Genomic DNA, 26,641 nt, shown 5'->3' with positions numbered 1-26,641 from the left:
GGGAGAGGGAACCTCGCTAAAGGAATGAACAGAGAGGATACAGCTCAATTCCGTGGACCCTACTTACTAACTGTTGGCTGCTCTGTTTGAGGTAGGAACCAGCTGCAGGGCAGTCCCTGCTCTGGAGGAAAGAGAGTGTAAGGGCAGAGCTTTGAGACACACTTGGAGTGTAGCCAGGAAGGGCCGTCACAGAACTGGGACAGGGTCTGAGAGGGTGCTTGCACCCTGTGGGCACCGAGGTCCAGCCTTTCCCAGACCCAGGCCCCAGAATGTTTTCCGTGGAGCATCTCTTGGGGATTCGGCATCACTGACTTTGAGAGTCACCGGATGATTAACTTGGTGCTGAGAGACGTGTTCAGAAGAGGAGGAGAGCTTTAGGGATCTCTTTCGGGTGAGGCTGGGGACAATTGGCTTTCCTCTTTGCTCTGGCTTCCTTCGGGCGTGTCTCTCTCAGTCTGTGGTTCCCAAAGTTCTAGATTTCATAAATGGGCGGTATTAAAAACATCAAAGGGGGAGTGTGGGGAAACTATGACATGTCCAGAGCAAGTTAAGGACGTTTAAAATAAGGAACTGCCATCTGCTGGCACCATATTTTCACCAAACAAAGGCCATTTAGCCCCAAAGTTAGAGGGGCGTAATCAGAAGGGTGGTGGGAAACCTTTTAAGTTAGGAACGTTTAGCTTTAAGGAAAGCTCAGCATAGTGCTTTCACTTTTTCCTCATTTGGCCTGAGACCAGATTTCACGTGGTGACAGTCGACACTAATCCTCGGGTGGACATTTGATGCTACCGCAGGGTCCCTCCTTGTCCCCCCTTCTCGTACCCGCTTAGCCCTGGATGTCGTCTTTTTACGCTCCCATTGCTGTTTGCTTTTGTCCCTCTGTGATTCGGAAGTGCCTCTTCTTTTTATACGTCAGGATGGGATGGCTGGGCCATGGCATTCTTGTGTAGCCACACGGCGGACGTGCACAGTGAGCATGTGACGTGGGCTGAGCCCGTCAGCTCCGTGTCTTCAGACACGTTAGCATCAGTGCGGGGCACCTCTGTGCTCAGTTAGGAAAAAGAAATTCCAAAATTAAATTTTTGGAAGAAGTTACAGGAACAAATGGAAATCTTGGTGGGTCGGAAGAGCTGGAGAATGCTTAGAATAAAAAGGTAGCTATTAGGACTTAAGAATTAGAGGGTATCTCCTGCACCTGCCATGCTGAAAAATACAAAAGAAACCCAGACAGTGGCCGTTAGGGCAAAGGAGGCAGAAAGGGTGGTCAGGAGGGGAGCGTGCCGGGGGTGGGGGGGCAGAGCGCCGGTGGGCACGCACCGGCTCTGAAGAGCCTGGGTACCTGGTCCCCTGCTGAGCTTGCCGGGGGGGGGGGGGGGGAACTACAGTCACACAGCAGCAGCCAAGCTAAGGGAGTTGTTCTAGCGCAGGGCTCACACCTGGCCCACCAGCTCAGCGCAGCTTCGTAGGCGGAGCTACAGATGACCTGGTCAGCTGTGGGTCGGTAGGCAGCGTTTGTCCAGTCACGCGCTACGTGCCGAGCTGCTTAATAATGCTTGGCCACGAGGTCTGCTCAGAAACAGCAGGTGTGCCTGGTGGCGGCGACATCCATCACCCAAGCACTAACACGGCTGACGCATGTCTTTGGTGTGTTGGTCCCTGTAGGGTGGCCCGTACCACGACATGTTGCACAGCATTTTGGGCGCTTACACTTGTTACCGACCGGATGTGGGTTATGTAAGTGAACTTTTCCAATATTTTATAATGTTCTTCTCTAGAAAGTCACAATATTGCCCGGCACATCGTAGGTGCGGATGTCGGGTTGAATGCCATTTTTTGTTGGGTATGGAAAGTCTCACGGTAAATGACTTGCCTCAGTTTCCTCGTAGAGAAATGGAGCTGACATGGCCGCTCTGTGGCATTGACTACATTTTAACTGGATTTGATTTTCATTTTTTGCATGTGATTTTTTTTTCTCAGCGTTAAATCAGGAAAGCTTTTAGCAATAACAGTTTTTAAAGCTATGCTGCTGACGTTTCTGTGGCTTAGCAGACGTGTGCATGCATGGCTTTAGAAAGAGTGACGTGTTCGCTCAGACGTACATTTCTGCGGCACCAGGAAGCTGTACATTCTGCAGGGCAGCGTGTCAAATGCAGAGGTGGGGGCGGTTACGGTTTCCCACGTGTTAGGGGTGGGACTGAAGGAGCTCACACAGGCGGCTGGCGCGCCAGGGCGCTGGTTCCGAGTCAGGGCGGGTCGGGATCCATGAGGCTGTCGGTCCAGCCTCTGGTGGGTGGCGATGGGTGGGCGCAGTGTGGGACCTTCCAGCGTGAGGGTGCTTGGATTCCTCTTTCAATAAGATGGAAGAGCTGCTCTGACTGTGGCGGCTGCCGTTCGTTTAACGCCCCTTTCTCTTCTCCTCTCAGGTTCAGGGCATGTCCTTTATAGCGGCCGTGTTGATCTTGAACTTAGATACTGCAGATGCCTTCATTGCTTTTTCTAATCTTTTGAATAAACCCTGTCAAATGGCGTTTTTCCGAGTGGACCACGGCCTCGTAAGTATCCCCTGTGTGTGTTGTGTCGTGGGTGCTGTGTCCTCACGCGGCAAGCGTTGCCTAATCACTCTCTTCAGCGGGATAAAGAATGCATTCTCCCTCCACTAAGGTGCTTAGAATAAGTCGCCCTAGGTAACATGGCGGCTCATTTGGGGCGTTGTGTTGGACTTTAAAAACATGTGGTCAATAGCCATACGCATGAATTTCTTAGTACCTTCTTTCAGAAAGTATTTCTGAAAATACATTCTTTAAGTGAGGGAGGAGGGAGACTCCTGCACAAACGTACACACTTTGTGTCCAAGCAGAAGCTCAGGAGCAGGCCCCACGTTAGGGTCTGTCAAATAGCCCGTCGCATAGTGGGGCCCTGTGGCTGCCTGCTGCCACGCGGGGCTCTGCTTCACGCGGTGGGCTGGTACGCAGGAGGGGAGACGCGTTTGAGACCAGCGTCTCCATGGGCGGCGGCGTGTTCAGGAAGGAGTTGGCAGTCCTTGCCCTGGGGAGGCCCCACCTGCTCCTGGCGCGGTGAGGAAGCGAGGCTCGGGAGTGACGGGGTTCCTTCGAGGCGCATAGCTGGTCCGCGAGCAGCCGGCGTCGGAACCCCTTCTGCTTCCCGTAGCCCAGACGAGGAGTCACCAGTTCAACAGATCATCAGCTTTTTAATTAACATTGTCTTGATTTGCTGATCATTTGTTGATAGTTCACTGATAATTAATTTATCGTCAGTACTTTAGGACCAAAGCGATCTAACAGTTTAGATCAGCTAGGCAATTTTTCTCCTTGACACCTTAAGGACTCCTGAGTATTTCTTGCTCAGCCCGTACATACATTTTTTTTTTTAAAGAAGTGTTTTAAAGCTGCTGCTGAATGCTGGCTGTGAAGGGAAATGTTGAATCGGCAGAGTCCTTCTAGAAGACAGTTTGGTGTTAGATGTCAGTAGCAGTAAATGGCGTTGGTATATAGTTCTGCTCGTAAGAATCGGTTCTAAGAAAGTTCAACTGTGGGCAAGGCACTCTGCACAAAGGTGGTTATTACACAGTTGTTTGTAGTTATTCAGTAAAATTTAAAATTATTTTTCATTGTAAAAAATTAAAACATTTAAAAATGGGGATTTAAGGGAATGCAGAATGGTTCCTTAAAATCTGGAAATATATCCAGGGCAGTACTGATTGCAAAGAATTGTATTGGAGAAATATTTAAGATAAAATGCTAAGTTTTTCAAAAGCACGTATAACAGAACGTATTCCATAACAGCTACCATATTTAACGATAAAAGGAAATATACCACAATCGTAACAGTGTTTACGGATGATCTTTATTCATTTCTGTACTTCGTAAGTTTTCCACAGTGAGCATTTTAACAGATACTACTTTCATAGTCAGGAAAAAACTCTTTATATATAATAAAATGACTTACATCTAAATACCTCCTCATTTTGAAGATAAGACCCCAGCTTCCTCTTTGGAAACACATGATAAAAACTGTGCTTAAAAATTTTAGCTTGTATTATTAAGGAAACATCATAGAATCATAACGTTGAGTGGGACCTGCATTTCCAGCAGGGTTTCTCTGCAGCAGCGCTGTGGACATTTGGGGCCGGGTAGCCGTGGTGGAGGCTGTCCTGTGCATTGAGGCTGTTTAGCAGCACCCTTGGCCTCTACCCGCCAGATGCAGGAGCACCCCCCCATTCTAGATGGAGCAACCAGAAATGTCCCGAGGCACCGCCAAACGTCCTCCGGGAGGCAGATGCCCCCCAGTTGGGAACCCCTGGTTTACCGCACATGCCTTCATGAAGGTGTGCAAACAGCATCCGGGAGTTGCCATCTGCCCACGTGCACCCAGCCTCTGAGATCGTATCGCCCCCACCCACTGGGAGCTGTCCTTTCTGTTTCAGCACCGCACCGCTGCTCTGTGTGTTTCGTTTCCCTGCAAACCCTGTAAGAAGTTGAAAAGCATGTGCTCATAAAACAGGCTGTGGCCGCTTCCCTTCCCTTCAGCGTTTTCTCCCTCAGTGCCTCAAAAGAGCTGCACTTTTGAGCCAGAGCGCTGTTGCCCTGCCTCAGTATTAGCATTATATGCCCTCTGGAAATGCTGCGGGTCAGCAGGGAGGCAGGCGTGTTTTTTGAGATCATTTTCAACAGTTAATTCGTTCCTGGTTCTTAGAAAAAACTGAGCCCATCAGGAGTCAGCCTAGCCTGCGGGACAGGCACGGGTTCAGGGCCCTGCCTTGCCACACGCTGGTGATGTGACCTCATTAGGCAAGCTACGTAACTGCTCTGGGTTTCAGTTACCTACAAGTGGAACAAATAATAAGATGTAGTCGGTAACGTTATATGAGGTTAGAGAGTGAGCTTATTTAGAAATTGCCTGTGTAGTGCCTAGTTTCGGGTTGCCGATGAAGGTGTGTGAGAATTTACATACGAAGATGATTGTTAGATTCTAAAGGTGTAAGTATATTGACTGTTTTTGGTAGATTGGAAACGTGTGCTGATAACGAGTTTATTAGTGTATTTCACATTATCTCCCTAGATGTTGACTTATTTTGCTGCATTTGAGGTATTCTTTGAAGAAAATTTGCCGAAATTATTTGCTCATTTCAAGAAAAACAACTTAACTCCAGACATCTACCTAATCGATTGGTAAGACTGCATTTTTATGTGTTTTCAGAGTGTTTTCTCATCTCCGTGCCCCCATTTTTCATTCCTCACTGCCAGCTTCTCTCAGGGCTCACCTGAGCCCCGCATCCTGCCTTACAGTCTCCCCAGCCGCCCTGAGCACGATACGCCCCGTGTCCTCAACCCCGTGCTGCTGGTTGCCTGCTCGGCTCTGTTACTCTCTTGAGCGCTGCCTGTGACTGTGACTGGTCCTCCTGAACTCCCTCCAGGGGAGAAGGGTGTCTTGGACTCTCAGCTTCCAAGGTGCCGTTTACCCATTCCTTCTGCGAGGCGTCACTAAGCACCAGGTCTGTGCGGGCACTCCGCTGGGATCGGAGACAGGCAGGCGGAGCTGCCTGTCCGGAGCTTCTGTCTCGGGGGAGAGGCTGTCCGTGCACAGCGAGGCCGCGCAGCATGTGATGAATGCCGTCTCTGGAACAAGGGGAGGACCGAGGCCTGGAGACAGGCCGAGGGGTCAGGGGACACAAGGTAACACGGGAGTTTGAGCAAGATGTGACGTGAGCATGCGGTGCTGCAGCGTCATCAGGGCAGCAGCAGTTGGCGTGGCGATGTGGGAGCCTAAAGTGCAGGGCAGAGAATGGCTGGCGAGAGCTCGGGAGGCCGAGTCTGGTGCATCTTGGATGCCAAGCTGAGGAGCTCGGGCAGGATTACCGGGGCCAGAGGGAGCAGTTGAAGGCCTTTGCTTGGGGTGAGGATGGAGGTGCGTTCTGTTGGAAGTGAGTTTTAGGTTAGGGGAGGCGGGGGAGCCTGGAGGCGGGACAGACGAAGGGAGGAAGAGCAGGGCCTGAGCCGAGGCCGCAGAAGTGGGTGGAGGGTGAGGGAGGGGCGCTGGCGAGGGCGGGCTGGGGCCCCAGGGCAAGTGCTACGGGACCAGGGACCAGCCGAGATCAGAGGGGCCGGATGCGGCGACAGGGCAGCTTTAGGGAACCTGTCAGACCTCGGAGTATACTTACAGGCTTCCAGAGAGTTCCGGGGTGGAGCGGTAGACCGGCAAGTCTTCTCACATAGTGGATGTGGTGGCCTGGGGAAAGGCTGGAATGTCACCCGCAGGGGGCCAGTTGAGAAGACTGGCGGTAGTGGGGGCACAGAGGAAGCAGTGCCTCAGGCCCCACTGCAGGAGGAGTGTCAGCTCCAGGGTCCCACAGTTCCGCCCGACCCCCGGCCTCTCTCGTTACTTAACTGTGGCCTGAGCGAGGGCCGTGGAGCCTCTCTGAGCCTGTTTCCTCATCTGTCTACCCAGATGGTTAGCCTTTCAGGGCCTTGTAAGGTGATCACCCTACATCCCCCTGCCCCGCCTTGCAGAAGGGGCTCTGCAGAAGGAAAGACGTACTTCGACTGAAAGGTCCGTTTGGGGTCCAGCACTAATTTGCGCAGTGAATCTAAAACTGCTGGGAACGTGTAGCTGGTTTGACTTTTTTTGCTCACTTTTTTCAGGAGACAAAAGGCCTACTTCTAGAAGGTAAAGTCCGAATGTCATCTGAAACGAGGCTCAGTCCCTTAAATAAAGCTGATTTGTCTGCACCCGTGGGAATGAGCCTTTGGGACTTTTGGCGTTTCATTACTTCTGTTCTAAACCCTGAGACTCTTCTGACTACGCTGAATTCTTGCTGGGAACAAGGGTTTGGAGGCCAGAGCTCGTAGCGGAGGCCACAAGTGCTGACGTCACTACAGAATAGTATAGACATCAGGCCGTGAAGTGGCCACTGCTGGGGTGCTGGGCTCACCTGTCTGGCTGTGCCGGGTGGGAGTGTTTGGGGCCTGCCTGAAAGGCCACCTTAATTTAACCAACAAGTGATTTCTCTACACCATGAACAGTCAACTTTTGCATAGGCTGTGCCTCTGCACCCCTGTTGGTGCACGTGTGCTGTAATTTGACTATGAACTCTGGCCTCACAGATTCCCAGGCCTGGGGCCTGTGACCCCTCGGGGAGGGTGTTACGAGAGGATCACATGGGACCAGAGTCTCCAACTTCTACCTTATCTGTTTTAGGCCCCCAAGTTAGATTCTTAGGATTCCAGGTTAAAGGGAGGTTTGGAAAACACTGTCTTGGAATAGTGTCTTTCAAACTTTTTTCACCCTGACTTGCAAAAAGGAAATAAACTTTGTGTTGTGACCCGGTGTGTGGCCATGTGTGCAACAATGTAATACGTATATATACATATATGACTGAGACAGGTGTTTTGAAGCAGCACCTGGCCTTTACTATGTGCGGAGCGCCCTGGAATTTCCTATTGTTTTTGTTCAAAAAAAGAGCTGGTGCTGACCTACTCTGATGATGTCACGGTGCAAGAGATCAGTGATGGTCACGACGGGCAGTGTGAAGAGCGCTGTGCTGGGGAGCGCTTCTCTGTCTTTTTTCTAGGCCGAAGATGGCTGTAATCCAGCGGGGGCAGAGGCCAAGGGGACTCGCGCCGATTGACTCCACTGCTTCTCACGTGATCTCATTTAACCCTTAGGACAAGCCCTTGGAGTGAATTGTAACACCTCTGTTTTACATGTGAGGAAATAGAGGCCCGGAGAGGCAGAGTGACCTGCCCAAGGCCACCCGGCCAGCTGGATGGTACCGCTGGTGTTCATGCTCCAGAGCCTGTGCGCCTCCCCACAGAGTCCTCGCTAAGGGATTTAGTTACGAGGCAGCATAGCCCACGAGGTGGGTCCCAGAGCTCAAAGACGCATCAGCACTCTGATGAGAGAGCGTACAGCGTGCGTCAGACACGTGGGCAGGGAACGTGCAGCAGAGCACTGGGTGTCTCAATGAACGGGGCTCCGAGGATTCCTCTCCCGAGACCTTTGTGATGTGATGTGGTCGGTGCCTGATGCCTCGTGAACGCTGCCCGCTGTGCTTTGGTGCCTGGGCCTCTGCTGGTGTTGGCTTATTCTTGGTGAAGTGCTGGACTGCTTTCTAGAATTAGGACCAAGTAGAACCTTGCCTGTATGCGCAGTCCTAGCGCAGGCCTTAGTAACTATTTGAGTTGAGTGCATTCGTGATTCATTCCTTGCAGTCCACATTTACAGATGGTCTGCAGTGATTCAGGCTCTTGGTAGAAGCTCAGATCAGAAACAGGGTGGGCAATGGGAAGGAGGCCCAGGGAAAGAGCAGGTGTTGCTCAGGACCTGCCCTAGACGCTGGCATTTCAGAGACATTCATTGCTTTGTTTCACCTTCACAGCATCTGGAGCAGGTCCGTCTTAGCACAGAGGAAGCCACTGAGGCCCCTTACCCAGTGTCACACCCGTGCTGAGCGGTCCAGATCGGTCTCTCTCCAGAGCTTTGCTTCTTCTGCTACATCACATCACTTTCCCAAAGCCGCGTCTACAGCCCTGACATCAGGGCCCGCCTGAGCTGCACACGCCTGGTGGAGCTGCACTGTGTGTGTGGTCTGCAGAGGGTGCCGCTGGCTGACTCTCCTTGTCCATGTCAGAGGGTTGTGGAGCCCCTGTGGTTCGGCCGCCGAGTGTCCTGGGTGAGCTGTGTAGGTGCTCAGATTAGATGACAAAATCTCCTCTCCTGCCCCACCGTCTGCCCACCAGAGGCCATCTAGGAATTGTCCTTCTTCACTCCCAGGACAGTTTCTCCACCCCCTGGATTATAACACTGTAGCTTTACAGGACATTGTCTTGACCAGTTTAAGAGTTATTCTTCCAGAATCCTCTTTTCTCTCCCCTCCACCCCAGCAGTTGACGCTTCCGTCCATCACGGCGCTGACCCACTGAGAGCATCGTTGGTTTCTTGCTGCTCCGGTAACAGACTGAGCTTTGTCAGTCCCCTCTGTGTCCCTAGTGCCTGACCCCATGCTGGGCTCAGAGTCCTAGAGCCAAGAACGCACCTGTTCCTGAGGGGCCCTTCCTGGGTTTAAAATCCATGGAGTCCAGCCCGAGGCTCACTCGGGTGCTAGCCTCCCCATGTGGACTGGGGGCTGCCGTCTGCCCAGCGCTACAGAGACTTCACAGCTGAGACTTAGATTCACTTGCCGATGCCGCCTTCCTGACAAGGGGTCTTATTTAGTGTGCTTGTCGCTCTTCTTTGCTCACACGGAGACGGGAGGGTCACAACAGGGTCTTGACCGCTGTGCTCATCTTCCTACAGAGTTTTCAGTGTTCAGGCAGAGGACTGACATGTGGTCATTTAACTTACAAAAACATTTCCCACTGCTGTCAAACGGCAGAATTATTCGGAGGCGTGAGTAGGTTTTGTAACATATAATCCTGAATTAATAAAAGAGTCAAGCAGAACTTTCTCTATCCTGATTAACGTTTCTTGAATGACGTTTGGTGATACTTGGAGATCCTGTCATTACGCTCAGTCTCTACCTTAAAGGCAGGTTCAAGGTGAAATTACCGTCGGGAGATTTTAGTTTCCATCGCATCTTGCATACATTTCACCATTAGCTTTTATTTATTTATTTTTAAATTAATTTATTCATTTTATTTTTGTCTGCGTTGGGTCTTCGTTGTTGCCACGGGCTTTCTCTAGTTGCCGCGAGTGGGGGCTACTGTTTGTTGCGGTGCGCGGGCTTCTCATTGCGATGGCTTCTCTTCTTGCGGAGCACGGGCTCTAGGCGCGCGGGCTTCAGTAGTTGTGGCACACGGGCTCAGTAGTTGTGGCTCACGGGCTCTAGAGTGCAGGCTCAGGCGCACGGGCTTAGTTGCTCCAAGGCATGTGGGGTCTTCCCGGACCAGGGCTCGAACTCGTGTCCCCTGCATTGGCAGGTGGATTCTTAACCACTGCGCCACCAGGGAAGCCCCTCACCCATTAGCTTCTAACTTCCGGGTCTGCCTGAGAGCTCCTCCAGGGTGGGGTTGTCGCGCTGAGCTCCCGGCATCCGGAGTAGCATCTGGCCCACGCGGGGGCCTCCTCAGCGCGTGTGGAGGGCTGGAGGAGGGTTCCAAGGCCGCAGGTGGGAAAGCTGCTCGCAGGAAGGGCCCGTGCAGCCTGTGGTCGCCAGCGCACCGCAGCCTGGCTGAGATGGAGCCCAGGCGCTAATGCAGGGGCCACATTGTTTACCTGCTGCTTGGTGCTGGCACCTAAGGTGAGAACCTTCGGGCTCAAGTGGGAGGGTGCTCTGGGGGCTCAGAGGCGGACCCGGCTGATGGCTTCCAGGATTGCGTCAGGGGTTGGGCTTATTAATTAAGTTTGAACCGAGACACGTACAACTGCCTTCAGTTTTTTAATGAATGCAGCTGTGCGTTGGGTGTTCAATGTTGTTTTATTTAATCCTCACAACACTAAGGAGGCTCGGTAGTTATCTAGCAGCGTCTTCCCTGCTTGTCTGAGTTTCTGGAGCACCATGGTGGGCTTGGGAGTGGGGTTCAGGGCTCTGGGGATGAAGGCTCATTCTTAGGAACTGGTCAGGATGGGAAAATGTGGGCACAGCTGGAAATCGGTGATGTCAGGCCGTGAAGGTCCACGTCTCTGATGGTGGCTTCTCCATGAGGGAGACTGCTAGGTGACCTTTGCCCTTTTACCTCAGGCTAAGTCTGTGTTCCTACAGCCTCCCTTTATTTGTGGTTTCTTCACCTGTAAAATGGAGGTGATGTACTTCCTCAGGGAATAAACTGGATAATCCAGGTAGGAGCTTATAAAGCAGCGCCCAGCCCCGGGAAGTATGTGCTTCCTGGCGGCTCTGTTTTACCTGCAGCCAGGGCCTTTGAGAAGCAGACCAGGGTGGGTGTCCGTTCTCCCACTACTGGTTCCTGAGAAGGAGCTTTGCCTCCATGCCCAGCTTTGGAAGTGGTGGACTCCCTCCCCATCTCCCTTCCCTGACTGTGCTCCCTGTTTGCAGGCAAGCAGTTAGATTAGGCATCGCCAGATAAGAATGTTTTCTGGAAATTGTGAAGGCTTGACAGGGAAGAAACTGTTCCTCTTACATACATTAAGGGGGAAATAGATACACACAATTTGTGTTTGTTGTCTTTTATGAGCCTATAGCCACTTCATTAGTTAGGCAATATAAAAAGACATTTTTATGCGTTAGTTGAATCGGTACCTGAAACTATCATCTTTCATATACAGTGCAGTAATATGCAGTGGTCCAGGGGAGCAAAGCAAGCGTGTCTTGGGGGAGAAATCCTCGAATTCTCTCTTCCTCCATGGGAGAGCACCACCAGCGGTCCCGGGAAGGCCCGTGGGGCTTTCGCCGTCTGCCCCCCGTCTCTTCCACACGCATCCTGGCTGGAGCAGGGTGAAGCCGAGTCCACCTTGGGGAGCAGACTTGCAGGACCGCAGGCAGGGAGGGCCCTGTGCACACAGCACAGCAGCCCTCGTGTTCCTGGGCTGTGGGCTGTGGGCTGTGGGCTGGTGCGGCTCACCTCAGCCCCAGGGAGCTGAGTGGCTCTTCACACGCAGGAATGGAGTCTGATTAACCACTCTTCTGAGAGGAAACCAGGAGAGAGCATTGTTTCAGTGTCCTCTTCACAGCTGGTTCTGAGTCTGAAGGTGGTTTAGAATACAATCAAGCATTTGAAAGCTGCTGGTAATGAATGGTTTTCCAGTGAAAGGGGAGCTGGGAGGAGAGGGAGGGAGCCTGCGGACGCTGGAGCACATCAGAGCAGCCCTGCTCGAAGGGGAGGGGGGAGGAGAACAACCTCCCTGCTCAGAGGCTGGCCGTCCAGAGCAGGAGACCGGGAGGCAGTGACCCTGGACTTTTGGTGTCCAGCGGGAGGTGGCCTGGGCTGGATCCCAGGGGCCGGCAGCTGACTGCTGGAAGGCCTCCCAGAGCCTGTGAGGCTCAGAGCACGGAAGGTAGCTGGGGTGGGAGGCCCATCCCCATTCGATGAATGTTACGAAAGGGATGTATGAGGTGCAGTGTGAACATCTAACGGGAGAGACCCAGCCTAGCCCAGGGGCCAGGAAACACCCTTCCCAGAGAGGGTCACCTACGCTGAGCTGTGGGTGAGTAGACATTTGCCAGGGGAAAATTTTAAAACGTTTTTATTTGAAAGGCACATTTTATTTAAGACATAGTACATTCAAGGCCTTAATAATTCCATTTCAGTACATAAAAAATAGTAAATGATACAATGTATGGCACAGTTCATACTTTTCTGCATGAAGTATGTGCTTGGTGATCAGTTCTCAGTCTTATTTGACTTTTCAGCAGCATTTGACATTCTTCACTCTCTGATTCTAGACTACTTCCTTTATCTGATATGATACCATCTATACACAAACTGTCGCCAGTCCAGAGCCCTCTGAACTCCAGATTAATTCATTTATCCGCTTGGATGTCCGGCTTACCAACGTAACATGCCTCAAACTCACCTCCTGACCTTCCTGTCCAAACCAGCGATCCCACATCTCCTTAAACGAGAACTCCATCCTTTGAATTGCATCTTAGACCCCTCCATTGCATTTCCCGTGAGACACATCCATCGCAGAGTCTGTCCACAGTCTCTCTGCTTCAGGCCACCTCCGCTGCTGCCGTGCTGTGCTGACCTGCCTGATTGTTTCAGTGGTGGCCCAGTGAGGCCTGCGTTCCCCTGCAGGCGCTTCTCAGCGCAGGGGACAGGCCCCACCCCTGGTCAGATGCTCCACTCATAGAATAAAACCTGCAGGCCTTGTAACAGCCTGTAAGGTCCTGTGTGCTGGGCCCCTGGGCCCCACAGGCATCCTCGTGTTCTCCCCTTGGCTGTTTTTGGCTTCAGCCCAGTGGCCTCCTTGCTCTTCTTTGGGTGTTGCTGGGTTTACTCCTGCCTCAGAGCTCGTGAACTCACCACTTCCTCTGTCTGGGTACTTCCCTGACCCTTTCTCCTGCCTTGCCGCTTCCTCTTCAGGGCTTTATGGAAGTGTCACTTTTCAGTGATGCACTCTCCTTGACCGTCCTGTTTACACAGCCACACTGGCAGTCCCTATCTCCCACCCCTGCTTTTATTTAAATCAACATCTGACATTCTGTGCATATCCTTTCCACCCCTGAGGGCAGGGAAACTTGTCTGTTCTGTTCTGTGCTGTATAGCCTCAGCACAAAGAACAGGGACTGGCATAGAGCAGGCTTTGAAAAATATTGATGAATGGACTGACCTGATGAGAACCAGCAGGGCTCAGATCTCGGAAGTGACCTCATGGAGTAATGGGATGCGTAGGATGGTTGGCAGGATGGAGCAGGTGGGCATCACAGGCATTAAGGGTGGCGCTCCCTTTTTTTTTTCTTTTTGGGGTGGGCTGGGCTTAGCTGTAATTTTTATATCTTATTTATTTATTTATTTGGCTGTGTTGGGTCTTCGTTGCTGCGTGTGGACTTTCTCTAGTTGCGGCGAGCAGGGGCTACTCTTTGTTGCGGTGTGCGGGCTTCTCATTGTGGTGGCTTCTCTTGTTGCAGAGCACGGGCTCTAGGCACGCGGCCTTCAGTAGTTGTGGCTCACGGGCCCTAGAGTGCAGGCTCAGCAGTTGTGGCACACGGGCTTAGTTGCTTCGCGGCATGTGGGATCTTCCCGGACCAGGGCTTGAACCCGTGTCCCCTGCATTGGCAGGCGGATTCTTAACCACTGCACCACCAGGGAAGTCCAGTTTTTATATCTTATGTTCATCCTAAGTTCAGGGTGAGTTTTTTGAACTTTGAACCGTTGACTTACTACAAATGCTACCTGCAAATAATCCGTATTTGCCAACTCAGTAAAGCAAATGGTTGATAACAGCTTGATTGGTAAATTCTTGTGAATTTTTAAAAAAATGTAAATTGAAGAGGATTGAATTAATCATACTTCTGAGTTCATGGTAAACTAGTGTCACTATTTCATGCAAGGCTACTCTTGTTTGTCTGTTGTTATTCCTTTTTATCCCATCCCCACTCCATGGACAGTACTTCGAATGTGTTTAATATATATCACTTTTGGTATACATTTTTTTAAAATGTAATAATAAATCACACTTGTATAGAACTTTTACTGTGTCCCAGATGAATGTGGCATTCTCCATCATTTGGATGTTGGCTTAATTTTGTAAAGTTCAGAATATATCTGAAGTAGTTTATGAAGACCCACACACAAATCTGAACTCAAGAATATTATGTTGGAGAAATTTCTTTTGTTTTTCTCCCTCTTTGTCTATACCTACTCAATTTTCCCATCTTTTTTTGCTCAAGACTCTGCTTTTAAGATGTAAAGGTTCGATTTCCACTGATGGATTGGCATGGATTAGGTCAGTTCTTTTTCATTTTTCAAAAATAAAATGTCTTCTAGATAGAATTGAGAATGTTCAGACTGAGAGGCGAAACAAAGATCTCTTGGCTGCCCCTTGAACTGTGTCTTCTAGACTGAGTAATGAGATGGTTTTCTGTCTTTTGAGACAGTGAAACCCTCAGGCTGAAGGTTGGTTGTACCTTTTAAAGGTAGGTTGTCCTCCCCAGCATGTTGCCTGAGGGCACGTGGCCCACTGTGGACATTCAGGGCGTGGGTTCAGGGCCTGGTTCTGTCACTGGTGGCGGGAGCTGGGGTGATTTTTCTCTGACATCTGTCTCCCTCTTCCATCATCTGAGTTGAAATCTAGATTATTATGCCTTTCTTGAACCTTGTAAAGCACTGACGGGGGTAGCCCTGCAGGTTTACTGGGTCTCAGTTAGCACGCTGTATGAATGCTCCTCCGCAGAGCATCCTGCCAGGGGGAGAGAGGCAGAGAAGATTGCGGCAGACAGGAAGCCTGTGCCTGTGAAACCTGTGAGCACGTCTGCCAGCATGGGGTGACATTTCTTTTTTTTTTTTTTTAAGATTTATTATTTATTTACTTTATTCATTACTTTTGGCCCCGTCGGGTCTTAGTTGCGGCTCGCGGGCTCTTGTTGAGGCGTGCAGGCTCAGCAGTTGCCGCACGCGGGCTTAGTTGACCCGCAGCATGTTAGATCTTAGTTCCCTGACCAGGGATCGAACCCGCATTCTCTACATTATAAGGAGGATTCTTTACCGCTGGACCACCAGCGAGGTCCCGGTGTAATGTTTCTGGTAGGATCTGTTGTAGGAGAGTGAGAGGTCCTGCTGTTAAAGGCCTGGTGACACTACCTCCTGACCAAGGCAGCCCCGCCGTCTGAGTCCAGCACCTGAGCCAGCTGCCTTTACGGGCCCTGTGGGTCTCGAGTCAGCATGGGCACTGAGGAAATACTGAAACCTGTGGACAAGTGATTTTCCAGGAGGGCTAGAGAACGTCCCCACTTGTGATGAGGACTAATACAGGGAAGAAGGCAGTGAGAACCACTAACACCTGTACCGTCCTGGATCGCCTGGGAGTTTGTGGACACACTTCCTCAGCAGAGAATGCCAGGTGCTGCGCCAGGTGCTGCGGATGGAGATGCAGTGGGTGGGGTCCCTGCTCTTGGGCAGTGTCCGTGGGGAAGACAGGAGCAAACAGCTCGCGGTCAAAGCACAGGGGCAGAGCGGGGCCCGGAGCGGGTGGGGGTCAGGAAGCAGCCGGAGATGGCACCCAGGCTGCGTCTCACAGCTGCGGGAGGAGGGCGGATTCACAGAGAATCAGCTTGGCCTGCATCTCACCCTGGACTCGCCTTGCTTTGTGACATAGGCCCAAGTCCAGGGTAGAGATGATTAGACCTATTTGCTCACCTAAGACCGTATTTGTTTGGTAGTTTGATTTGTGATCATCCCAGTTTTCTAAGGGGGTACATATCTGTGTTTCACTTACTTTTTTCATCTGATGGTTTGCATTGCTAAATATAAGATCAATTTCTTGTAATCCACTGTCAAATTTATTTGGAAGAATTTACTCTGTTCCTTTGCTGACCCCTACTGGGAGAAAAGTGTATGGTACTCTTCAGAAGTAATGGGTACTTGTGTATGCTGAATTTGTGTGTGTGTGTGTGTGTGTGTATTTTTTGTGGCCACACTGCGTGGCACGTAGGATCTTAGTTCCCTGACCAGGGGTCGATCCTGTGTCTCCCCTGCAGTGGAGGCGTGGAGTCTTAACCACTGGACGGCCGGGGAAGTCCCTGAATTATACATTTCCGTTGACTGTTTTTACTCCCTACCAGACTCTAAGCTCTGTCTGCCCTATTGACCTTATATCTAGCACTTACCTCAGAGTAATAAGCACATAGTAGGTGCACGGTAAATGTGTGTTGTACGTAGAAGTAATTGATGTCTAATTCAGAAACTGTATGGTGTTTGAGATTCTCTGTGAAAGCTGTTTTTTGTTTTTCATTTATTTATTTGGTTGCGCCAGGTCTTAGTTGTGGCAGGAGGGCCCCTTCATTGTGGCTCAGGGGCTCCTTAGTTGCGGCATGCATGTGGGATCTAGTTCCCTGACCAGGGGTCGAACCCAGGCCCCCTGTATTGGGAGCACGGAGTCTTAACCCCTGCGCCACCAGGGAAGCTCCCTGATAATGCTGTTCTATAAAATGTTTAAATTGACCGTCAGAGTTAATGCAGGCTTAGGGCTTCTTCACCTCCCCCCACCACCACCCCGCAGGGTAAGTATGAAAGTGACTTAACTCAGGGAGCATTTTAATGGATTCGACCTGAATTCAGAGCTCTTTCTTTGTGCCATCCAGAATGTGAACAACTCAAACTTTTTTTCCAGGATCTTTACTTTGTATAGCAAATCTTTGCCCCTGGATCTGGCCTGTCGTGTGTGGGATGTGTTCTGTCGTGACGGGGAGCAGTTTCTGTTCCGCACGGCCCTGGGCCTCCTGAAGCTGTTCGAGGACATCCTGACCCACATGGACTTCATTCACATAGCTCAGTTCCTAACGCGGCTGCCCGAGGACTTGCCCGCAGAGGAACTTTTTGCTTCCATAGCTGCAGTTCAGATGCAAAGTCGAAACAAGAAGTGGGCTCAGGTAAGCGGGTCTTTTGTTCTCTACTCCGTGGAGCCGTGGCTCAGTGGTCTGATTCAGGAAGTGAGTTATGCCGAGTGCCCTTTGAGGAAACAGCCCTCTCTGGAGTGGTTCTTGGGCTGGAAGTGAGGTGACCTGGGCTTGAGGCTTGGCTCTGCCACAGGGGGGGTCTTGGGCAGGCGCTTCCTCTCTGGGTCTCTGCCAGAAGAAGGGGCTGGAGAATAAAAGCCTTCCCACCCATTCTGCAGTGGCACTGGGAGGTCAGAACTTCTGGTTTGCCGTCCCAGTACTCTCTGCGTGTCATAGTGTTTTGTAAAACAAGCCTTCCCCCCTTTTTTTAAATGTCAAGAGACAGTAAACAAAGGGAACTAACTTGTCCCCATGTCACGGATAAACAAGGGAGGCCCAAAGAGGCGAACTGTGTGTTCTCAGCAGTTGCAGAGGCAGAGGAGGGTGGGGGGAGGAGGGGGAGGGGGGAGGGCGGGAGGAGGGCTTCCCTGGATGTGGGGATATGTTGCTCCGGCTCTAGCAGCTGTTAGCGGCGCAGCTGAGCCGATAGCGCGGGAGCGCGTCCACCCTGGGCCTGCTTCTTCTAGGTTCCTCTCTTCTCCTCTGGACACCCCTCTTAGGTTTTGTCCCCTGTGGGATCGGCTGTTGTTGTCTGGTTCTAGTCTTGATCATTCCGAAAGGGAAAAAATAAAACCTCGCTTCCTGACGCAGCGTCTGCTCGGTGTGCCTGAGCATCAGGCCCGGGCGGGCTTGCAGTTGCTCAAGTGTGCCATACGATGCTTGTTCCTGATTAATCTTTTTTATTAGTAGAAGATTTAAAGTACATTCAAAAATAGAATGAAATAGAATAATGAACCCCCATGTGCCTGTCAAATCTCCAGTTTCAGATTTCTGTTTTCAGCTGTCAGCAGTAGCTTTATAGTTTGCTTAAGTCAAGATCCAAATAAGGTCTACACATTGCAGTTGGTTGAAACGTCTTTTAAGTCTTTTTTTTTTCTTTAGTGTATAGGCTACCCACCTTTCCACTTCTCCCTTCCCCCTTTATTTATTGAGGAAACGAGGTCATTTGTCCAATAGCAGTTCCCACTATCTGGATTTTGCAGGTTCTATCCCTGTGGTGTTTTTAAAATGTATTCATTCATTCATGCCTGCCACACAGCATGCGGGATCTTAGTTCCCAGATCAGGGATTGAACCTGCGCCCCCCGCGGTGAAAGCGCAGAGTCTTAACTGCTGGACCACCAGGGAAGTCCCCTGTGGTGGTGTTTAACGTGGTCCTTCCACGCTGTATGTCCTGTAAATTGACAGATCTGAAGGCTCAGTCAGTTTTTATGTTTGGCCAGATTACTTCATAGGTGATTAGACTCTCTCCCTTTGGTCTTAGTTAGCAGACTCTTTATTTTTATAACAGCTTTATTAATTTACGTACCATAAAATTCACCTTTTTAAAAGTGTACAGTTCAGTTCCTGTTTACTTATTAACCAGAGAGAGGTTCCCCTCTCACCTGGGCCCTTTGGTCTGCCTCGCGGCTAGTCCTTCCTCATCTCCCTGTCCTGTTAGATGATGCGCTCTGGCTGGTGGTCTTCCTTCCTATCTGGGTCTTTGGGGAAGGAGCACAGCTGCTATAGTGGGCCCTTGGGTGTTACTGTGAAATGCTCCCCTGCTTTTACAGGGCGGGGTGGCCACTGTTCTGTGCTTAGTGTGACATGAGTTGCGTTTCTGAAGTAAATATGTTCAGTTTATAAAAAGGAATGAAGTACTGACTCATGCTACAACATGGATGCACCTTCAAAACATTATGTTAAGTGACAAAGCCAGACGCTGAAGACCACGTACTGTGTGGTTCCACTTATATGCAGTTTCAGAAAGGGAAATCTGTAGAGACAGGAAGTAGATTAGTGGTTGCCAAGGGAATGGGCGAGGTGGGGGGCAGGGCTGTGATAGCTGGAGGATGGGGTGATGAAAATGTTCTAAAATTGACTGTGGCGAGGGTTGCACATATCTACGAATATACTCAAAGCCACTGAATTGTGCACTCTAAATGGGTGAATTGTGTGGTATGTGAACTGTACCTCAGCAAAGCCGTTAAAACAACTCAGCTCATGTGTGAGCGGGACTGGCTGTATAATTATCAGGGATCTGGTGAGAGGGAAGAGCCTTTCTCTGATTAACGCAGAATGAAAATACGGGGCTACATCTTGAAATCCTTAATTAGTATTAGTATCTTTCCGTAAGGTTACGGAAAAACCCGAAGGGACTTCTGGCCATCCCAGTATTTCACTGGTCCTTCCCTCTATCCCCACCCTCGCCCGCGTACCCACAGAGACACGCGAAGAGAGGAGGACTGAATCCAGATCTGTCATTTTGCTCCTTGCATTTTAGGTGAAAATTGTTGGTTAAAACCAGGTCAAAGGTTATTAAAGAGTAGGACATTCTCTGACGGCGGGACAGTAATGGGAGTTAGCCTGCTGGTAGGCACCCGCGAGGTTATTTAGTCCCAGGTCCCATGGGAACTGTGCTTTTATGCACGTTCTCTTAAACACTGTGCTTAAGGTTAAGATCCTGGTGAGCTTTACAAAACAGTTACATGTTTATGTTTAGCTGAAAGTGTCACTTACTTAGAGGGAGAGAGAGGGACTTTTCTCTACCTTTAGCCCTTCTGCGCAATTTATTTGAAACCCACAGAAAATGTTTCTGCTTTACCCCTTGTACTTTGTAATTCAATTAAAGTGGCATAGTGCCTGGCCCAGGTAGTTTAGCACAGGTGCTACAGAGAGTCCCTTGGTTTTGAAATCAGACAGATCTGGGTTTGAGTCCATATGAGCTGTTTGGCTTTTAGCAGGTCACTTGTATGAGTGTCTGTTGTTCAGGTGACTTACAGTGTTGTGTGGATTAAACAGCTGCTGTGCTGGAGGTGCCTGGCGAGGGCCCTGCTTGGCTAGAGTGGGCGTGCGATAAATGGGGCCTATTGTTATGTCACGGCTGTTATAAAGCAATCAGAGTGGAATGTCATGTTTTTAAAAACAAAGGTGTTAACTAAGAGCTGAGCACCCAGTTGAATGAGCTCAGTTGCCTTGGGAACTCCCAGGGAGGCGTGCGAGGAGCTGATGTCTCTTAGGCCTTAGAAGGATGCATCATTTGCTGGTGGAGAGAGAGGGGCAGGGCAGCGGGGGCAGCTGCGTGTGAAGGCCCCAGAGGATGTTGGCATTCTAGAGTGGGGCGTGCGGGGGCTGGAGCCAGACTGTGGAAGGAACAGAGCCCCGTAGCCCTGCCTTGCCATTGGTACCTGCTGGCTGGTGGGAAGTGGCCGTAGACGTTAGCCCGGCGACGGCGTGCTCAGATTTCCACGCTGAAGGGTGGGTCTGGATGCAGGCGTGGCAGACGGACCAGAGAGGGGGCAGGTGACAGGAGGCTGTCAGGACCTGTGTTCAGTGTGTGTTGCAGCTCACCCACCGATGTCTTCCTGTGATTCCCAGGTACTGACCGCCTTGCAGAAGGACAGCCGGGAAATGGAGAAAGGAAGCCCATCTCTCAGACACTGAGGCGGCAGGTGGACTTGCGCTCGGCACTGAAGCAGTTCTCCAAGTGGCACCTGTGTTGTTACGGGCGGACACACTGGCAGCTCCGAAGAACAGGGGCTGTTTTCGCGTTTGATTCCTAATGCTGGAGTTGGCCTTACACAAAAACAAAACAAACAAAAAAAGTTTTAAAAGAACTAAAGCAAGGCTAAGCCTTAAGGAGCTCGGTGGGATGGTGGCCATGGCCACCCACTGCACATTCTGCACGGTTTAAAAACAGGGCAGTGGCTAGTCCCCTCCCCTCATTTCAGCGAAAGTTAATTAAATTGTAATGCTTTTATGTCAACTACTGGAAAGTACATTACAATTTTTCATAGCCAGGGTGCATGAGAAACGTTATTTGGGAGACCTCAGAGATGTTATTGGCTCATATTTTCGTCAGAAAGGGATTACTGATTTAGTTACTGAGATAATCTTTCGAGGGCCGCAGGTCATGTTTCTAAAGCCCAACTACCAAAGATAACGTTACAGGAAAGTGGGTTCTCACAGGACAGCCGCTGACGAGTGCGCATGGGCTCCCCGGGACACGATCTGACCTTCAGGTTGACCTTCTACCACGTTGCCTTGACAGAATTCCGGCAGGAGGGCTGACAGTGCATGCTTAGGTTGCAGTGGGAGCCCTGCTGTCCCAGAGGCTGCGCCCACGTTTGTCCAGCGGTGGCGACGAGTCCAAGCAGGAGGAGGTGCACACGGAGATGCTGCGACAGTTGAGACAGGCTTCACGCTAGTGGGAAACGGACGGTGGCGGCCCCTCTGAGCCGGAGGGGAGGCAAGAGGGTGTTCAGACCCACCCCCTCGTGCACCCTCCTGGCTCCTGTGGAGGCCGGCGCAGCACGGCGGGGTTGGGGGCTGCTCCCTTGCTCTGCCAGCGCACTCCCCTTGTCCCCTAAACGGCAGGCGCAGTCCTGCGTGCGGTGATCCCGCCTCACGCATTTGACTTACAGACGGACGGTTGTAAGGACTGAGGATCCAGCGGCCCGCACGTCTTGTCAGGATTCTCAGTATCCGTGCTGGCAGCCTTTCCCCCGCATAGCTGGTTTTCCCCAAGTTCGTTAGCAACTTTTTTGTTCTAGCTTTTCCTTGACTAATTTGGAGAACTTTGTATTGAGAACTTTGGTTATCCAAATTCAAAGACATGAAGAGTTTTGGCACAGAAGGGTCCAAAGGACAGGCCAGTCTCCATGGAAACCGGTTCCATGCTAATGCGTTGGCATGTTGGTCTCTGGCGCGCTCAGTAGGCCAGGTTCAAGGGCACCTGCTGCCCTGCAAGCCCTTTTCAGCCACCTGTCCCACCCCCAGGGAGTGCCCCCAGCTGACCTGGTTCCTGATGTCGGGAGCGCCCTCGGCTCTGAGAGCATAGCGTGCGGCAGGGAGACACGGGTTGGGGTAGAGCCTAACTACAGCGTTATTTTTATAGGTTTTCTATATCTGCCATATCCGCCGGTGACACTTCAGGTACAAAGCAAGGTGCCGAGCCAGTGGCCATCCTCATGCCCTCCGTCCCAGCTCTGTTCCGTGTGTCATTTTTTCCCTTGTGTTCCTGGCTGAACTCTCCAGGGAGGTTGCAGAGCATCTTGCATACACGGTCTGCCTCAGCCTTTAAACGCTGACTTGCCTGACCTCCTGGAGGAGGTGTTCTGTCTCCACCCAGCTCTCGGCAGCCTTCCAGACACAGCCGTTCCCTGACGTCATGCGGCTGAGTGTAACCCAGGCTGAGCCCGGCCTGGGAAATGGGCCGCGAGCCCTGTCACACCGTTCCTCACGGATGTACTTGGTTTTGTTCCATGACATGGGCTTTCTGTTCTTGAAAGATGTATATATTTTCTTACTGTACATAAAGATGTTCCTTAAGTGGTGACAGAAAGCGATGCAGCGGGGGGCGTGGGCAAGTTATCGAGAATGCGTTTGTGCAACTTCACGTGTAGTCAGACCCCAGCCCTCAACATTATCGTCAGACAGTTTGACATAAATCTCTTTGGATAGCACCATATATGCATTACATTTTTAAACAGGATTCCAGGCCAATCTGGAATACTTCCACATCTTTAGTTCAAAGGAGGTTTTCCTGACCTGTCCAGGGACCACACAAGCTCTTGCTGGTTTGATGCGTCCACTTCAGAGGCCGGGAAGTTCTAAGTCCAAGTCTAGGGTCACTTCGCACCTTTCCGCAGAGGGCTGCCGGACAGCACAGGGCTGTGCTTCTCTGCTTGACCTTCTCGTTTAGAAAAACTGGAAGCAGAAATTGAAGTGCAGCCCCTGGAAGCCTGCCCTCTCCGCTTCCCGTGCCATTGATTTTCAGGATGTGAGACTTCAGGTTTGGGACCTCTGTGCAGCTGGTACTTCAGAGTCGGATGCTGTGTCCCCACCAGTCATTGAAATCCCATCTGGAGAAACGTTCACTTTAAAGGGTACTTTTTAACGGCTCAGTTTTTGACTATTTTACATAGTTTGCTGATAGAAAACCCCTGATGACACTTGCTCTACATATCATGTTTTAATTGCTTGTACAGTTAACCTTTAATTTTATTTAGTAAAGTGTATCAAACTAGGACTTTTTCAATTGTAAATATGTGGTTTTATTAAATAAAAGTCATGTAAAATTGTTACTTACGTTCACGGCAGTTTGGTTTAAAGTTGGAGTTCTCACCCCGAAGCATGGTAAGATCTTGAGTATCTTGCTGCTTGAATATTTTAAAATCCACTTACTAGTCTCAGTTAAATAAGGAAGATGGTACCGTTATGGTAATTTAGTCAAGGGCTGGAAAGTTAGCGCTGCACCCCTTCTAGGCGGAGGGGAGCCCCAGCCTTGCTGCCCCTCGAGCCTGAGCGCCCGTGGCTTTAGCCCCTCGTCTCCACGTGTCTGCCACACTCACCTGCTCACATCCCTGGGCCTGCCGCCCGTGCGAGCAGGTCATCGGGCTTTCTGGGCCAGCCGCCGGGCTCTTGACACTACCTCGACCCTGCTGGGAGCCTCGTAAGGTCAGCGGGCGGCCGTGGCCCCTTCCCGTCTGGGGTGGAGACCAGCAGCACCGCCCGTGGCGGCGGTGGGCTAGGTAGGAGCAGGCCGCCAGGTCCCGCAGAGCTGGGCAGAGCGATGCCCACGTTTCGGTGCGCCCTTCCTTCCAGTGCTCGGAGGCGCGAGGCTCGTGGGGTGTTTGGGCCCTCACACGGTGCTCAGAAACGGTGCCCTCTCTCCGCGAGTGACCTGCCTCACCGCTCTGGGCCACTGCCCTTTGGTCTCCGTCCTCCACAGGCTGAGGGTGCTCGAGGGTTGGCTGCCGGGGGCTCGCTCACGGCTCCACCCGTGCCGGGCTCTGGGCTGAGTGCTCCGTGGCTGACCTGATTCCTGTCCACGGCGGCTCTGTCACTGCCCCATTTCTGAGGTGTGGCTCAGAAGTGATCTGCTTGGGCCCCTGCAGCCAGTTGGTGGCAGAGCTGGGGTTCAGACTCTGGCCTTGTGGCTCCCCAGCCCTTGCTCAGAAACACCCCTCCCCAGAGAACACGTTGCTCTGGGGCCTTCGGAAGCTTTCCTCTGGGACCTCTGACCTCAGCTCGGAGGAGGTAGAGCCGTGCCCGACGGCCGGCCCCTGGGGGAGGACCCCCTGGCAACGCGTGAGCCGTGGGTGGGAGCGGAGGTTGGGGACCGTTTTCCCGAGAGAAACTGGGGGCTGACAGTTCAAAAACCACGCCCCCGCAGTGTGCAGCCTGCCGAGAAGGCAGGAGAGGGAACGAGGTGCTGCCAGTGGGGTGGGGAGGTGCCGGCCACCCAGTGGGGCCTTGGGGTGAGCTGTTGGTCACCAGGTGGACCAGAGGAAGGGCGCGGCCAGCGGAGGGAACTTAGAGCTAAGGAAGTCCTCAGATGGGAAGCGGCGGAGGTATGCTCCTGGAGTCCTTTTCACTCATAGCATTTGCATGCTTCATCACTCTGACTTAAGACTCACCTGAAAGTTTAAAACATAAACAGTACCAAATTGGGGTGCATTAACTCTTTTTATAGACAGGCATCCCTGTTGAGTGGCAAAAATCTGAATTATAGCTGCAGATGAACATGTATTTCCACTTATGTAGTACAAAATTTCCAATGTGATGTCACCAAAAAATGATTTTCATTTACCAATAAAAAAGCGTTTCTTTTTCAGATGCCTGGAGCTCTATCCAGATAGTGCCTGCTTCACTCCTGCCAACTGCTGCCCAAAACAAACAAAAACCCTCTGTAACAGTGGACACGTCCGACTCAGACCAATGTTTTCAAAAAGGCTAGTTTACCCTGAACGTTCCTGGCCCAGTAGGCTGCTCTCTGGCATGTCCACATCTACGAGTTGAGTGTAAGTCACTGTGATTCTTGTTCCAAAGTTTGTTTATGCCAATGGTAGTAGTTACTGTATTTACATAATTTAATGTTATGTGAACCGATGGTGCAAAAAGAAATTGTTTCTAAGAACACTAAAAGCTTTGAAAAGTCTCAATAAAGGCAGATCTCTTTAAAATGCTATTGAATTGGGTGTGGGTGACACAACTGGAAAATAGTTAACATCTGTTGGGTGTTTACTGTGTGTCAGGCACTACGTTAAGCCTTTATATAAAATATCTGTTTGATCCTCACAGTAACTCTGAAATGGGTACTGAGAAAACCAAGGTACAAAGAGGCTGAGCAACTTGCCTGATTTAGGAAGTGGTGTGGCCAGGATTTTGAAAGAAAATAATAATGGAGTCTGTGCTGAGATTATTTTACAAGAAATTTAAGTTTCTGAAATCCATAGACAATTCAAAATGGGTGCAGTCATTCGAGAATCAAAGAATCTACCCTTAAGGGAAGGCCTTGGCTGTCTACCTGAAGATTAGAAGTGGTTGTACATTTGTATTTCGAAATTAGAATAAAGTGTTGAAAACAAAAAAAACCCAGAAGGCTAGTTTCATGTAACACCTCATTCAAATTTTCTCGTGCCTGCATTTTTCAGGCCCTGTACTTTATTTTATTTTATTTATTTTTGGCTGTGTTGGGTCTTCATTGCTGCGCGTGTAGGCTTTCTCTAGTTGCGGAGAGCGGGGGCTATTCTTCGTTGAGGTGCTTGCGGGCTCTAGAGCGCAGGCGCACGGGCTCAGTCGCTCCGCGGCGTGTGGGATCTTCCCGGACCAGGGCTCGAACCCGCGTCCCCTGCATTGGCAGGCGGACCCTCAACCACTGCGCCACCAGGGAAGCCCCAAGCCCTGTACTTTTTGACACAGAGATGAAAAAAAAACTTTAGCCTTTTAGTGTTCATAAAAATAATCTTAGTTTTAGGGATTTCTAGTCCAAACTCAGGCACTACTCTCTATAACTTTCCCCTCATGGAAGGCAGGGTCTCTGCTGGAATGGACAACTCTGTGCATGTCCTTCTTCCGTGGCTGCAAGCCTGCTCCCCTGTCATTTTCCTCAGTGGTTCTACTTCGTGAGAAATCCTCTTTTCTGCCTGTAATTGTTTCTGAATCTGACATAGAACTTGGTGCCTGACATATAATAGGCATTCAAGTAACCCTTATTTTCAGAAAATGAGACTGACATCATGCATTAGTCCAACACATTTATTCAACATTGATTGTGTGCTTGGCACTGTGCTTGGCCATTAAGGAGGATGGTAAGCCAACAGTCCTTGTCTTCCGGGGCCTTTGTCTCGGGGGCACAGAGGACGAAGCAGACATTCACAAAGCGGAGGGTCAAAGGCTGGCATGGGGCCAAACGCAGGCTGCTGTGGGGTGCAGAGGGCTGTAAGACGGGGGAGAGGATGCTTTGGGGTCCTGGCTTCTATAATCAACAGATTATTTATCTAGTCAGTTGGCACACCTCCAGCACAGGTCATGTAATTTGAGAGGCCATCGGCAGCTTTGCTGCTTAAAGCAAGGCCAGCCTCATCGGTCTGTTTTGTGTCTTTGTGCTTGCAGAGACCTGCTAGTCGCTGGGTTGAAGGCTTATGAGGAAAGGTTTGGCTCCACCTGGGTAACTGCCAGTGGTTCAGAGTCAGCTGAAAATACCTGTTCTCTCTAGTGAACCAAGGGGCTGGATGCTGATAATGAAAGC

At 50.9% G+C, this 26,641-nt stretch overlaps 1 protein-coding gene across 5 annotated transcripts in view; it reads left to right on the top strand.

The window, feature by feature from the left end:
• The window catches only part of TBC1D14 (TBC1 domain family member 14), a 102,740-nt gene extending 79,585 nt beyond the window's left edge, over window positions 1-23,155 (top strand). For 3 of the 5 annotated variants that reach the window (XM_082838210.1, XM_082838211.1, XM_082838213.1), the window contains 5 exons: window positions 1,663-1,734; window positions 2,424-2,552; window positions 5,080-5,189; window positions 16,744-17,002; window positions 20,485-23,155. In XM_082838210.1, the coding sequence (XP_082694336.1) occupies window positions 1,663-1,734; window positions 2,424-2,552; window positions 5,080-5,189; window positions 16,744-17,002; window positions 20,485-20,550 (636 nt within the window). In that variant the 3' untranslated portion in view covers window positions 20,551-23,155. Of the gene's footprint in view, window positions 1-1,662; window positions 1,735-2,423; window positions 2,553-5,079; window positions 5,190-6,659; window positions 7,209-16,743; window positions 17,003-20,484 lie in introns of those variants that run through there. The other 2 variants (XR_014326170.1, XM_082838212.1) reach the window with 2 other exon arrangements.
• Window positions 23,156-26,641: the final 3,486 nt, after the last annotated feature.

This window comes from Leucopleurus acutus, assembly GCF_964270905.1.
Source record: "Leucopleurus acutus genome assembly, chromosome: 4".
Classification (NCBI taxonomy): Eukaryota; Metazoa; Chordata; class Mammalia; order Artiodactyla; family Delphinidae; genus Leucopleurus; species Leucopleurus acutus.
The sequence above is the reverse complement of the archived record's forward strand: the minus strand, read 5'-3'. Positions and strand labels throughout refer to the sequence as shown.